At 39.0% G+C, this 15083-nt stretch overlaps 1 protein-coding gene across 1 annotated transcript; it reads right to left on the bottom strand.

Annotated features, from left to right (window-relative positions):
• Positions 1-6796: 6796 nt before the first annotated feature.
• On the bottom strand, positions 6797-13816 carry myadmb (myeloid associated differentiation marker b). The gene is made up of 2 exons (XM_020651973.3): positions 13662-13816; positions 6797-9549 (listed from the first exon to the last, which is right to left on the bottom strand). Exon 2 carries the CDS (start codon positions 9429-9431, stop codon positions 8550-8552), a length of 882 nt encoding a protein of 293 aa, XP_020507629.1. The 5' UTR covers positions 9432-9549; positions 13662-13816; the 3' UTR covers positions 6797-8549.
• Positions 13817-15083: the final 1267 nt, after the last annotated feature.

The following is a 15083-nucleotide window of genomic DNA, read 5'->3' as shown; positions in this document are numbered from 1 at the left end:
GAATTCTCCTGATTACATCCTGTTGCATTCTCACTTCAGCTCAATCGGGCTAGCTGTGATAAAAAAAAAAAAAAATCTAGCGAGCTGGCAGGAGAAACTCCGGCTGAAGTCCAAGTGAAAAATAAAGGCTGTTCAAACATGAAGCACAATAAAACATGCTTTGTCTGAAGCAGGACTTGTGTTAAAATCAACTATTAGAGTTGTGTTGCAATATGCTGCTAGCAGTTTTCAATTAATTTAAATGTATATGAAAAGTGTGTGTGTGTGTTGCTATAGATTCTCCTTCCTGTGATTTGATCATCTCAGTTTGCTATCTTTAAGTACGTCTTGATTCCTGAAACACATCAAGGATAAAAAAGTAGGTGAAGCCCCCCACCAGCAGACAGATGGTGATGATGCAGCTACACTATTCACAATATATAAATGATGTCAGTTTGAAATGATGGCCAGAAAGCATAGAGACTATTGATGGACAGGAGTTGGCAGCTGCATGGCTCAAAGGGTCACACACATATACATCCTTTGAGACCTTGATAAGATCCAGAATAAACAAGTGGAATTGCAGTTAGTCCACTTAGCAATAGAGATCTATGGTTGTGTCTTTTAGTATTCAGATTGTCTTTTTCCCACTGCTATTCTTGATAGTCCTGATAGGTGTTTTGTGCAGGATTGGGGAACATACAGTATACTCTTTTTTATTATTATTTAGATACAGTCCTCTGGTGTAATCTATCAGATATCTGAAAACAGAAAGCAGCTATACAGAAAAGAACTTTCGAAAAAAAATTAACAAATTAAAACAGAACAACCTGCAAACTGGTGTCTTACGATGTGCATTTCTCTCCACTCTCTCCAAATGTACATCTTTAACCGCAGTTTAAAGACGTACATTCTTGACGTCTCTCGCGGTTTCTCTTGTAGATTCTGTATTTTACCGTCTCTGATGTGATGCTGAGAAACACAAACCTTCATTTGTCCTTATATTACCTGTACAGCATACTTTCCCATCCTATAAATAGACATTTTAGGTCACACTGACTTAACTGAGCTCCTGAAATAATTAGTTTTAGTATGACACACAGCGCCATATGGGGGAGTATTTTTTGAAACTTTTTTAATCCTTTCTACAAGAATCAAACTGCTGAATGAAAGAGTTGTAAATTCTTGTATTGGCATCTGGGAACTTATTGTGCTCCTCTACTGGTCTTGTGTCAGCAGGGGGCAGTATAATCCCAAACATGAGACAGCAGCTCTGTCAGTCCGCTTGACTGACATGTACAGGTTCATGAAACAAAAGTCTGTAAGTAGCCTACCCAGCTGGAAATGCCTCCATTAAGATCAAAAGTGCCCCTCTACAGTATGTGTTAACAGAAAGCCTATTATGTCTAAAGCCATCCTCTAAAACTGGAAAGCCACAGTCCCAAAAGACAAGCTAACTATAGGATGACTGAGGTATGTGGGAGCCATACTGAGCTGGCTTCTGCTGCCTGTTAATGTGACTTTATACACTTCTGTATGGACTTTAATCAGTGAAAGAAGAAATACCCAGAACTTGACTTAAATATAACCACAACTATCACTGTGTAAAAATACTTCATCATAGGCCTAAGTGAAAATCCTTAATTAACCATATCAGACTATCAGTCACATAAAATACATATGAATTCCTACTCGAAATATAAGGACCTGTTGTTTCAATTGCACACTTTTCTTGCCATAAAATGTATACTTTGAAAAGATTAATTGTTTTTCTTTTCGAGAAGTAGCCGAATGCTAATGCTAACCTTCTTCTCTGTAAAATTCAGTAAATTATATTAACTAAAATCAATTTATATTTTTACATTTTTTTAAAGCCGATTTCTATCGTACCACGTGAGACCATAAAACCTGTCCAAGAAATGTTACCCGCAGCTAAATTAAAACATTAGCCGTAAATCTTCCAGCGTAGTGCAGGCTCAATTCTTGCTCTCTCTTCTGTACAGAACAACTGAAGTAGTAATGGACCACACAAATCACATTAGAGTAATTTAGCATAGTAAGAGGACATCTGGACAAACGATTTACATTATTTATTGACTGAATAAAGGAGGGGAGATGGGTAGCCAGAGATTCTTTAAAACCTTGGGGACTAAAACAAGACACAGATTATAAGGAATAGTTTTTTTTTGGTATCCATATTTGCTTTATTTTCTAAGAGTTATCTGAAAGGAACAAAGCCATTCTGAATGTCTGTATTGTCAGTTTAAAGCACAGCAGATAGTAATATAGCTTAGCTTTACTAAGTGTGATGACAGTTCTGACCACCGGAGGGCAGTGACGGGAATGGCTCAGAGCTACAAACTACAGCGATGGATTAAAGTTGGACTAATAAGGAAAAAGGCTAATTTGACTTTTGTCCACCAAACATAGATTTCTAAATCTACAAATAAGATTAAAAAAAGCAGCTTCTTTTTAATCTTTTTAATCTCTTCGTAGGCTAATGGCATTATCGCTCTTGTTAGACTAAAGTAGACTGATGCTTTCCTCATGATCTGTCACGTCTAAAGGTCTCTTTTCCAAAACTGGCAAGAAATAGGTCAATGTGTGGGAGTAATGTCAGCTGGAGCTTTTCCTCACTAACTGGATTGTGCAATGCTCATCATGTTGTTTCCCTTGGCTAACAAAGCAAAAAATAATGTACCTTTGCATCCAAGAACGAGCAGAGTCAGAATGTGCTGTTACATTTGAGCTGCAGTCCTTTTCACTGAGCTAATTGTGCTATATTAGTCATGCTATTTCCATGTTAGGATTGGTTTTTGAAACGATTAAGATTTGTGCAATGACCCCAGTGCTGATATAATGCTTAGAAGAGTTTTGTTTTCTTAGCAAAGCAGGCAACTAAAGTGACAAATAGGCCTATAATACTCAGATGTAGCACACAGACTTCACTAAACAAAATATACTGTATATCCCCCCTCTACCACCACACTTTAACCAGTTAGTGCAAATACTCTTACTTCACCATGTTTACACATCTGACATTTTCCTCAGACTTCACAGGGTTGGAAGCTAAAAAAATAAAAAAACAACTATTTCTTTATGTTTTAAGTTGTATGTTATCAGGCAATCTGATACTCCCCTATTTGATTTAAAATAGGAGAAATGGGATGAAAAGTAAAAATCTGGAGGGACCATGAGTTTATATTTAAAGTAAAAACAACATATTTGATAACCTGCTCGCTTCCAACAATGAAGCTACAATGACGCCGCACCCTAGCCAATTTCACTGTTTGCTAGCAGTGGCAAAAACAATGCTAACATAACCTTTTTCATAGCAAAGTAATGTTAGCAAGGAACCGCTTATTTGTTAGCGGTTGTGATAGTATCTATTGAGTTATCAAATATGATGTATTTACTGAGTTAAGTCTGTGTACGCCGTCCCTATAATCCTATATGCTAACATATTTAAAAGGTAGTTTTAGCATTCAGCCACTTCCTAGCCAACAGGTGTATTAGCCAGAAAGGGGCTAAAATGCGATCATGGGCCTTTTGTATGGCCTTAGCTAATGGATTATAACATTACTGGAAAAGTGGCCTTTATAATAACTTTAAATTTTTGGGATTTCCCACATATATACGACAATCTGGAAAACAGCAATAAAATATTATAACAGCGTTTGAGCCTCCAACCCCAATGTAAGGGGGAAAGTGGCTGCCATGTCAACATAGTCTACTTCACTGCGCCTTCCAAGAAATAGTCCTGCACATGACCCCTATGAAACCATAACTTGTTTTCTCACAGGCCTTAGTAGTTCTTCCCCTGACAAATAAACTGACCTCCATTTGTTAATCTGGTCAAGTTCCCCTTTACAACCCGTGGAAAACAGGAGATCCTTTCCTGGTAGCACCAAATTACAACACACCCAGGGGTCAATGTAGAGTCAGATGACACAAATGTGTTAAAATTACTGTAAATGAGCATGTTAGGGATTAACAACCCAACAAATTACTTCACTTTCAGCTCAGAAGAGCTTGCACAGCTGTTTTTATTTGAGACTCACAGTTTGGAAAGAAAATAGGTTCAGGGCTGAAGCCAAGCAGAGGGCTACAAGCTGTGTCTGTGGGAAGACGAGGAAGCATGTGCCTCAGCACTGAAGGAATGTCAGGCCTTTCCAACCACTCCACATATCTGTGTCTGTTTTAATTAGCAGCATGTTTTCAGTTGTGTTTTGTGTCGTCATTCAAGTGTGCTCGTTGTTAGACACTCGAGTCTTGGCAGAGTTTGGGAACAAAACACATCCATAAGAGTGGAAACAAGATGCTGGGTTTTAGAGTTCTTTCTATGGCCTCCCCGTTTGAGATTGTATCAAGCTATTGTTGTGCTGATGACTTACACTCTTTGTTCTTTTTATGGGTCAGAGTGGGAAGGCAGAGAGAATCAATTTAGTTTCAACAGAAACTCCTCGTGACTTTTTTTCACTCAATACAAGAGCAGCAAAGTAAGTATTTAGATAGTGTAGTTTATGTATACACACTATACACACTTATATACACACTTTCCATATACAAAGGTCACAAAGTGCTTTACATCAACAAATTATAACATACATAAAAACAGGAACAAACAAGTAGTTCATGGGCCGACATTATGTCATGACAACAGCTATGACCAGGAACAATAGTTGGCACAGTAAAACATAGATCATTAGGTAGACTGGGTGGATATGATCAATCATAGGCCTGTCTAAACATAAACTTAGCTGCTTTTTGAAGGATTTAACAGAGTCAGAAGAATGTAAAGCTCACAGAGAGATTCTTTGAAAACAAAAGAAAATGTACCTAAATCTTATTAAAATCCATTTAAAAAGGCCAAATTGAAAGGATGGACAGTTAACATTTTTACTGATAGGGATAGGAGGAGACCTAAATAAAGAGAAAAGCTGAGATAAAGGATTGAATAATAATTTTGATCAAAAATAATGATTTAACAAAAACCTCTAAATATAAAATGTTATGCCTGTCAACACATCTCTGAAAGCCGGACACACATGTCCCTTTAAGCTTTTTCCGACTCTTTAATATTACAACACTTTGAAGAGAGATATTTTCTATGACTCCTTACATACCAGTGTGGTTGGGCTTGATATTGCGGTGTTTCCCTGCCTGAGGGTTAAACCCTTTCCTTAAACAAAACAAACTACATGACATGTTATTGTGTCAGAACTGGGCGTCATTTTGTCGCCTCCTTTCCTGGCCGCTGTATACTAGGAGGCTGAAATGTTTACTGTGTTCCTCTCTGGCCTTCAGAAGTGGTAGTATCCAAGTAGTAAATCCTCCTGACAGTCAAGGCTCTGGGTCACAAATCTATAGATTGTCGTTCAATCTGCAGAGAGCTAAAGGGAATCTCACTGTGAAGGGAGTAAGTGGGGAAAGTTGAAAGGACAGTGAGAGATTAAGTATACAGGGAAGTATAAAAAGTGTGCATAGAGCAGATTCTGATGAAACGTTCAGGTCAAACAGGCCTTTTTGTTCCTTTGTACTATTCGTAAAATCCATTTATTTATAACACTTGTGAAAGTTTTTAAATGTATGGCAACATTAATGACAGTTTTTACAGATCTATTACATTCATTAGTAGCAGGCACGCAGCTCGGAAATTTGAAGTTAGCTTGTGTTATGCAGAAGTGCAAAAACCTGCAGTTCATCAAGTGTCCACAAGGGGCTGGTTTCAGAAGCCCCCGCAGTCACATAAACACCCATTCAAAAATTCCCATCTTTGCAGCAGAAATAAACATGTTTAAATCCTGGTACAAACAACAAAATGGTTATGATAAGCTCAGGTCTTCATCGGCACACATGTAAGGAAGATAATTTTTTAAAAGCTCACCAGTTTAGATTTTATGAGGAATAATAGTAATTCATAATTAAGTTTCTGGCGACCGCCATTGGTAGGGTTCCAGAGCACCCTTCAGTAACCGATGGGTGATGTCACCCAGACTTCATCAAATATTAGTCCCTGTGCATTTTTTCATCTGCCAATCAAAATAAAGACCTGAATGTGTCTGAAAGCAACAAGGAGTGTTGATTCTCAGTGGTCTCAGCAAACCTTTTCAAATGAATTATAATCACGTATGAATGTTAAAGTACAGAATTTTACATAATTGATATCTTAAATGTTCCTGTAATCCGATCAGTCAGAAGTTAGAAGAAATATTGACGCAAATTAATTCAATGAAATATTTGATTAACTCTATGAATTTAATTATTTGCAGTATTTTGAGAAACATCTGTGCTTTGAGCTGAATGCTAAAGTTTGCATGTTTACATCACAATGTCATAGCTAATGTGCTTATTATCTTAATTTAGCATGTTGAAATGTTAACATGTTATGGCAATGTCCTATCAAATCATAATTCTAAGTATTTGACTTATTAAATGTCTGACTTTATGATGGCCACAGATGAAAAGTTATGGCATCACAATTTATAAAAGTTTCTCCTGAAGGGAACAGGATTGTCTGAAATAAAATGTTATCCAATAGTAGTTGAGATGTTTCGCTTCAGAATGAAAATATTGTCATTGTGACACTAGCAGTAATGTCAGGTGATCACCATAGTTTGTTGGATTCAAATGTTTTTGAACACTTTCCTTTCAAACAAAACAGCAGTTCTATGGACAGTCGGGACCAAAGTTGTGCCGACAGTTGTTGTCAACGAGATCCCTTTGTAGCATGGCAAAATCAAGAAACTTGGTGATTTGGCCTTGAACATAAAAAGTTAAATATACGAAAAAAGAAAAACACACACACACACACCCATCTGTTTACCATGTGGTTTTATTGAAACACTGGATTATGTCTTCCTATAACATTGATGTGGAGTAGCACAAAACACAGACAGTGGACTATAAAAAGTTGAATATGGCACTAACAACATTGAGGAAGAGAAAAATCACCCTTAAATACATTTTTCTCTGTATTACAGCAGTACAAAGCCAATAGATCCAATCTTTAAGTGATGGAAGTTGTTATTAACCAGTTTCTTGGCATTTGGAGACACCTGGAATTTAACCACTACCGGACCAAGATTAAGTGCACTTTAAACATTGTTTTTAAATCCACACTTTTGCATATGAACATATATATTCTTGCCATTCATTGAAGCATGCATATGCACATACATAACAGAGAAAAAAAAAGCTAGCCTAGCATTTATCATGTAGCCTAGCAATACCTTTTTACCAACTTGTCCTTGTCTAAGAGCTGTGTAAATAGGACAATCACAATCTGATCAGTTAACAACAACACTTTTTAAAAATAAACAGGTTTGAAACTTGGACTTGGATAAGTTGGTTTGCCAATTTGAAATCTTCAAATATGTCTTTTCTTGTTTTTATATGTTTCTATAATATAATGTATTTTATTCAGCAAGAAAAAGAATACTGCTCGGCAATCTTTTTTTATAGAAAACAAACTTAAGGCAGAGCACTGACATAAAAAATATACAAAAAATTAAAACAAAATCACATGAGACGCCATCGTCTTAGGTTTTTCTTTGTATTTTAACACAGAATATGTTTGGAGTGTATGGGGCTGAGCTTGAGATTCTTTTTATAGCTTACTTATATCCAGATCCATAACACCTTATACATGATGCAATCTTTTTACTTGACTATTACAACTGCTAACAAGGGTTATTACTGGAGAAATAAAGGTTTTTAGTATCAGCATGTTCCAGCAATAACATTCAGGTCTCTCAAAGCCAAGACACAAGTCTATCAAGGCCTCTGAGATTGACATTTCCTCGCTCCCACACATGAACAGAAAGCCTCTGTAATTTAAGGGAATATTGATGTACGTGTAAACATATCCAATAACACAGCCTCTCCACCTCTTCTATCTCTGTGGTCCTAAGGCGGGCAGTACACTCCACACAAAATCAAATTTGGCACGTCTGTTGAGTTTGAGGGCATCAAAACGTAAACCTTTTTATTTGACTACTTAAACCAGACAGCCGAACTTGCCATGTTTACTTCCTCCAGAGCATTATCTGGTACATCCTCGACTACTACAGAAGCACTTTGGACAACTTTAGGACTGCAGTAAACTCTTTGCAAATTTGGAACTGCAAATTGAGTTACACAACAATTTTGCAAAAAAACTAGTTTGGGTATGACTCCAACAGTCTGCTATGGGGTTTTAAGGATAAAAGTATTTAAACTGATGTATGCTACAACAAGTCAAAACCAAAAGATATTCCTGTTTCTGATTTTTGGTTTTTGTAAAGCTTTGGTGCTCTTATCGATTGATCATTAAAATATCAGATTGTATCGTTCTAAAACATGGAATCACAAAGTACTGAAGTATCAAACATATTGTCAGCGTCAGTCCGCTGCGATTACGCCCCAAAAACCTCCTTCAGCTTTTGTGGATTCAACTGAACCAACAGACGAGACATATTTGCTTTGAAGCACTGTACTGTATTTAATAGCGCGTTCAGAAACTTTTACAAAAATGCCAAATTTGAATCTTATCTGGAGCTAACTGCGGTTCTGGCGAGCTCTTTCTCCACTCAGGCGCTGACAAACACCAGGCGGGTGGAGTAGATCAGATCCACCAGGTAGAGGATGAAGTTAAGTGCGGTGAGCACGGCCACCGTTAAGCACTTATCCCATGTGCAGACACCAATTGCGCTGCTGCAGTTGTAGGGCCTTTGTTTCGATCCGCCATTGTTGGGATCAAAATTAAAGATGGGCCAGATGATGGTTGCAGACAGATATAGGACGACCGCCAGCAGGGCGTAGGCGGACAGGAAACGAGCAAATGGGAAAGGAAGGCAGCCGGTGCATTCGCCAATGCAGAGCAGGATGATGGCCGCTGACAAGATGAAGCAGATGCAGTAGACGGACATGCAGTACTTGAGCGCATGGTGGCGGTCGTACAACACGGGGTCGCTGATGAAGACGAAGATGATGCAGGCCACGAAGGTCTCGCAGACTTTCAACAGGCCGGGGGCGGTGGCCATGTAGCCCGCCACCTCTCCTGGACGCGCCTTGCTGATGCTCACCTCGCTCATGTAGGCGATGGTGGCCAGGCAGGAGAAGACGGTCGCCACGATGCGGTAGTCGCGGATCTCGCTCTGACCTCCACTGCCTTTGAGGAAGTAGAGCGGGAAGATGATGGAGGCGGACAGGCAGAGCAAGGCGGCGTAACAGGCAAAGGTGATGGGGAAGTTCTTCCAGGAGACGGGCGCTCTGGTCTGAAGGCCAAACAGTTCCACCAGGAGGACGAGCAGAGTGCCGGCAAAGGAGAAGGCCCAGCAGAAGATGCACCAGTCACCGGTGCCGTGGAAGACACGGGCGCCGTGGACGGCCACGGAGAAGGCCACGCAGGAGAAGACCATGGCGGCCAACCGTGTCCATAGGAGGGGGCTGGATTGGACGACTATAGCCATAATGGGAGATTGAGTAGGCGATGAGAAGAATGTTCCTGTAGGGTATGAGTTACTTCTTTTTTTAGAGCGTCACTTCCTCAGACTTTCACCATCTGCTGCTCAAAGAAGGCAGAGAGAACTGTAAGGAAAAAAAAAAGAGAATTAGTAAACGTAGTTCTGATGTAATTGTTATGACCTTTAGATTGAGTACAGGATATATCCACATGAGGGCAACAGCTTGTAACTTTGCTCAAACTGTCTCCATATACTCCCACTTGAGATTTCTGGAACACACAATGTTGTTATTGTGCCGTCCATGAACAGTTGAAGCAACAAGTGAAACCTTGAAAACACAATTACGACAGGAATAAAGACTGCACTGTGGAAACACGCATCGCAGCACATTTTAGGTCTCGTCAAATCAGCTGGTGAACACTGGTGTTAGTATTTTTCTTCCTCGCATCAAACTTTAGTCTGCTTTGCCAACAGCATTCCTGTCCAGAGTGCAGACTGCTTTCACCCTCACATTCCCCCTATGGTCATGGTCGTTGTTGACGGGCATGGCGCAGCAACCTCCAGCGACCCTACAGTGTGTCTGTCATCACGCTGTAAACATGACCCTCTTCACTTGTTCCACTCCCACTCCCACAGACTTCATTTATACTGCATACTAATGTTAGCAGCGTGTAACAAGTCTCTGAATCTAGAGACCAATGTTGAACTCTAAGAAAAGAAACAGCTTCTTAAAGTCCCCTAAAGCAGTTGCAGTGAACTTTTTATTTATTCATATTTTTTGCCATTTCCAGCGGGCTTGGCTTAGCTGGAAGGGAAGGTAAAGCCACATAACTCAGTACACCTTTAAGGATAAGCTGTGTTTTTTTTAAATATTAAACTAGGTTTTAAACATTCCTAGGGAAATGGTTTGCCTAACTTAAATATCGATTTGTTTCATTTATTCAGGAGTTTTTTATTGTTAAAAAGAAAAAGACACAAAGCTCTCAGAGGTTTTAAAGATAACAGAAACTTCCCTTCAAGAGGACAATAAAGCATATCGTATATAATAGGGCTGGCCGATGTCACAATATAAACATGTCATAAGTCGATGTCAAATCATTATTTCGTTTAAATGTAAAGGCTGATTTTTGCTCCTCAGTGAAAGGTGAAGAAGCCAGATGGTTAATTGTGGTTTCATTATTCTTAATTGTCAGAACATGACAAAGTTTACTGGAACATGAACATTTCCCCATCTTAAACACAGTGTAGGAAAACGCTTATTATCGTTGTTGCGTTATCACCCAGGCCACAATTATATCGCCATAATTATCGTTTTATACTCCAGTCCTATTGTATCATATCATGTAGTATAGAATCATATCGTATCGTTTTATTTTGTTTTGTTTCCTATCATACCATATCCCTTTGTTTCATTTTGTTTCATTTCTTTTGTTATGTTGCGTATCTTATCGTTTTGTTTTTTCATTTCATTTGCTTCATTTATTTGAGTGTTTCTTTGAGCTTGATTTGTTTAGTTGTTGTTTGACAAGTAACCAGGATGCAAAACCTTATCTCTAATCTTAACTTTGTGGTTGATGTGACTCAACTACTTTTCTTGGTACCCTATCAGATAACTTTAGTACGTCACATTTTCAACATGAATTATGGACATTGACTCGAGACCAGGTGGGAAATGTCTGCAAACAGCTGCAACTAATGCAAAGGAAGTGAAGGGGTTTTTCCCTGTTCTTACAAATTACTCAAACCTTAACAGGTTGTGCAACTACATTACACTGTGATCTCACTGTTAGAACAGTAAAGTATGAATTCTCCTTCTCGTTATCAATTGGTGTCTATTGAATGTTGATGCATAATGATGTATGTATGAAATTAATTTAGATTCTGAGGGGGACATCTGATGTTTTTGCTGAATGTTTTCTGATATCGGACAGCATTTCTGCACGTTTTACATCTCTCAGGGGCTCAACAGTAGAACTTTAAAGTTGCTTGTTGCTTGTTAGTTGCAGGCATCTGGGAAAAAAAGTAAGATTTGAAGTGAAAAGAGACATTTAATGAGATAAGATAGACATTTTCACAGTTCATAAACACCATGACCACACTGGCTTGCCTGCTCCTCCCACCCCTCCTGACACCCATCGCCCACTTGGCCCCTCCAGCGCTGCGCTCTCAGTTTATATTAGGAGACAGTTGTAAACAAGGAGAAAAAGGCCTGTTTACATTAGTTCCATTAGACACCGATAAAACACGCAGGGCTGGGGAGGGGAGACGCTGAACTGGTGGTGAGGCGATGACTGGAAAGGAAAGTGCAAAAAAAAAAAAGAGACAGAAATGGAAAAAGTGAACTCTGAATCCCCTGCAGGACGACTCCTTTGAGGTCATCGGGGAGTGGATGTGAGAGTAGGGGAGTGAAAAAAAAAAAAGAGGGAGGAACACGGGGGAAGCCCTGTGCTTCGGCTCCACAAGGACACAAAGTTTAAACACGGTGATGGAGTGGAATAGCAGAGAAATGAGTCACCACTGGGCCCCCTGTCTTTCACCACTCCTCCTTTCTCTCCCCCTTCCTCTCTTAATTCTTGTAAGATTTTCCAACTTACTGATGCGTTCCAGATGTGCGGCAGTCTGGCTGCTGCCGAAACAACTGCTAACTTTGTCACATCTGCCAAGTTCTTTCCTTTCCTTTTTTCCTTTTCCTTTCCTTCCCTCCTTATAGTCTCATTTGGTGGTTACTCCCTCTCTTTTCCATCAGTTGTTCCTCTTTCTCCCTCCCTCCCTTCTTCTCCTAGCTCAATGCTCCCACTCCAGCTTTAAAGTCAGGGTACCAATTATGCCTCATGTAAACCACTCAAAATAAACGTATACCGAGGGTCGTAATGGAAAAATCAATCGCGCCACTTCGGCTGCATTTACTTTTTTGTTGATTATGGAATCGAGTCAGGAAAGAAATTTGAGAGGAAAATGACAGAAGAATAGAGAAGGAAACAGGAGTACAGTTTGGAAAATGTGTCCTTTTTTTTTTTTGCAGGTCAGCATGGAAATCAGGGCAGGATCATACAAAGAGGGGAAGAAGTGCTGAAAATAGGGTTCACACCTCATGATGGCAGCGGGACAGCAAACAGGATGTGACGATATCATGCTTCTATGCACGTTCACTTGTTCATGCAACAGGAGGTTGTCCTGCACGTACACACAAACACACACTTCAACTGAGACACACACACACACAAATCTAACTATGCAAATGTTTCTCTCAGGCACTGACTGGGGTCATACGCGCTGCTTGTTTGGTTGTCATGACAGAACATCCCTAACTTGATTTTACCTATAATCCACTTACAGGGGATCGTTGGGTCGAAGCACAGGAGGAGCTCTGTTATCGAACCGTCTCAGTGTGTGTGTGTGTGTGTGTGTGTGTGTGTGTGTGTGTGTGTGTGTGTGTGTGTGTGTGTGAGAGATTTATGTTGGTATATTACCTGCCATTGTGTGATTTTTAAAAATGCTAAATGTTCACATTTGAACTATTAAAAAACATAAAAAGTTCCCAACAATATTCACCAGACTACCTTTTTTTTACCACACTGGTAAACAATCTGAAGACCTTTAAAAGATACCCAATGCCTAAAGAAACACTTAACACCTTTTTTCTTTTTCTTTTTTACCTGACTTGCCAAACCTACTTAATTAAGAGGCTGTTTTTTTTTTTATCAGACTCTGACTAAATTCTTTCGACACAACTTAGGCTTGTTTACAAAACTTCCAAAAACCTTGAAAGAGACAGTAAAAGTCCCCTCAAGCCAACTTGTGACACTGTGACAGCGGTTTGTTCAGGCTGCCTCTGTGGTTCATTCATTGACAGTGAAGGTGGGTGTGCCTGCCGCACCCAGCTCACACCACATACACTACACCACGCTGCAACTGACACAAACTGATGCAAAACACAGAAAAACTATTGAGGAAAGTTCCATTTTACTCATTTTAGGAGTGGACAAATGCTTAGCTGTAAAATTTAAAAACAATAAAATGTTTTTTTTGTTGTTTTTTTTTTTTTTACTGTGAAAACGTCCTCTAACATGCAAAATTCTGGGCTGCTCAGTATTATTATTACATTCTTCCCATGAAGCATGCAGGTAAGCAAGATGCAACAAGTTGTTCTCCGGCAAAAGTTCACATTATCAATCTTTAAAAATCTGTTTCCTTATTCTGCACAATCATCATAGCTAGTGTTACATTGTTGCTTACCTTCCTGTTTCTTGGCTGCAGATAGTCTCTGTGCTCCAGGACGACCAGTGGTGGATTGTAAGTCCTCAGCTCGATGCCCAGCAGCTCAGAGTAGAGAGCTCCCCGCCCAGAAAACCAAATAAGGAATCAAATGTCTGCACCGTTATTCACATCTGCCTGACTCTCCTCCTCCTTCTTGCTCCTCCAGCCTGCTGGACACACCCAGTGAAGTGCAGCTGAAGTTCACATCCTCTCAACGTTACTGCCTTGATTTGTGTTTTACATTTTCATAGCCTGCAGCTTCAGCATGGACAGAATTAAAATAGGCTAAAAATGTATTTTTTATAAGTAACCAATGTCGTTGTGTTAGAAGATTAGCCTGCACGTGGGTCCTATGTGTCAACAAAACAAAACAAAAAAACAGTTTTTTGTTTTTTTTTTAAACGCCATTCATTACGACACATAATGACGACTGGATAGGCTACAGCTTAAAAACTGTGTTGAAAAAATGTATTAAAAAATAAAATAAAATAAAATAAAAAGTAATCTTATTTGTAACCTAACAAGAACATACCCTAAAGCAAAGAAGTAATCGAAATGTTGCTGATTAAGTCATGGAAACCCCCCCTCCGTTAAATGTGACTAACAACAATGTCGTCATCTGTATTTCAAGCCTCTCCTCTGGGGTTACCATCGACACGGACCGTGATAAAGTTAAATATTTGTCAGCGCTCTTGTCTGAATCATCGCGCCTTCAAACTATTTGTGTGCGTTACCAAGCAACTGCTACGCGGTTACCATGACAGTTTTGTATTTACTCTTCTCAGAAATCGACGCGTTTCCTGAATCTAGGAAAAAAAGAAAAAAAGTAATCAAGCAAGTAATGGTCCTATGTTCATTTGTTTAAATGTTTTCACATTTCATCCCTGCTTTATATTATGTTCTACACATCCTTCTGTTCTAAGGTAGCCTAACTTTTATTGATATAGTAAATTGTTACAGAAGCTCAATAATAGGCTAAATAAAGGGTACAAATTTAACAATACAGGATGCAGAAAAAGAGTGATGAGAGGTAAATAGGGTGAGAGTGGAAAAATAATTATAGTAATAAAGACTACTCACTATATTCACCAATAAATTGTTTTTAAGAGTTATTGCACAGCAGGGTTGCACTCATTATTTCACAGCAATGATCCAAAAATGTTGTATAAATAACAGACATAAAAATCAATCCTGAGAAGAAGAGATGTAAAGTGAACGATATGTGAGAAAAACAGTGCTGTAGTTTCCCTAAAGTAAATTCTGAGTGATACTATTGTAGACTATTGTTTTATTCTATTCTTGTATTCACTGAATTTGTTACAGCACAGTGGAGAAATCTCAAGTAAATGTCCTGTTTCCAAATGATACCTATAGGTGAAAGTACAAATGTATATCCTTTTT

This window comes from Labrus bergylta, chromosome 4, assembly GCF_963930695.1.
Source record: "Labrus bergylta chromosome 4, fLabBer1.1, whole genome shotgun sequence".
NCBI classification, from domain to species: Eukaryota; Metazoa; Chordata; class Actinopteri; order Labriformes; family Labridae; genus Labrus; species Labrus bergylta.
This window is presented reverse-complemented; position numbering and strand designations above follow the sequence as displayed.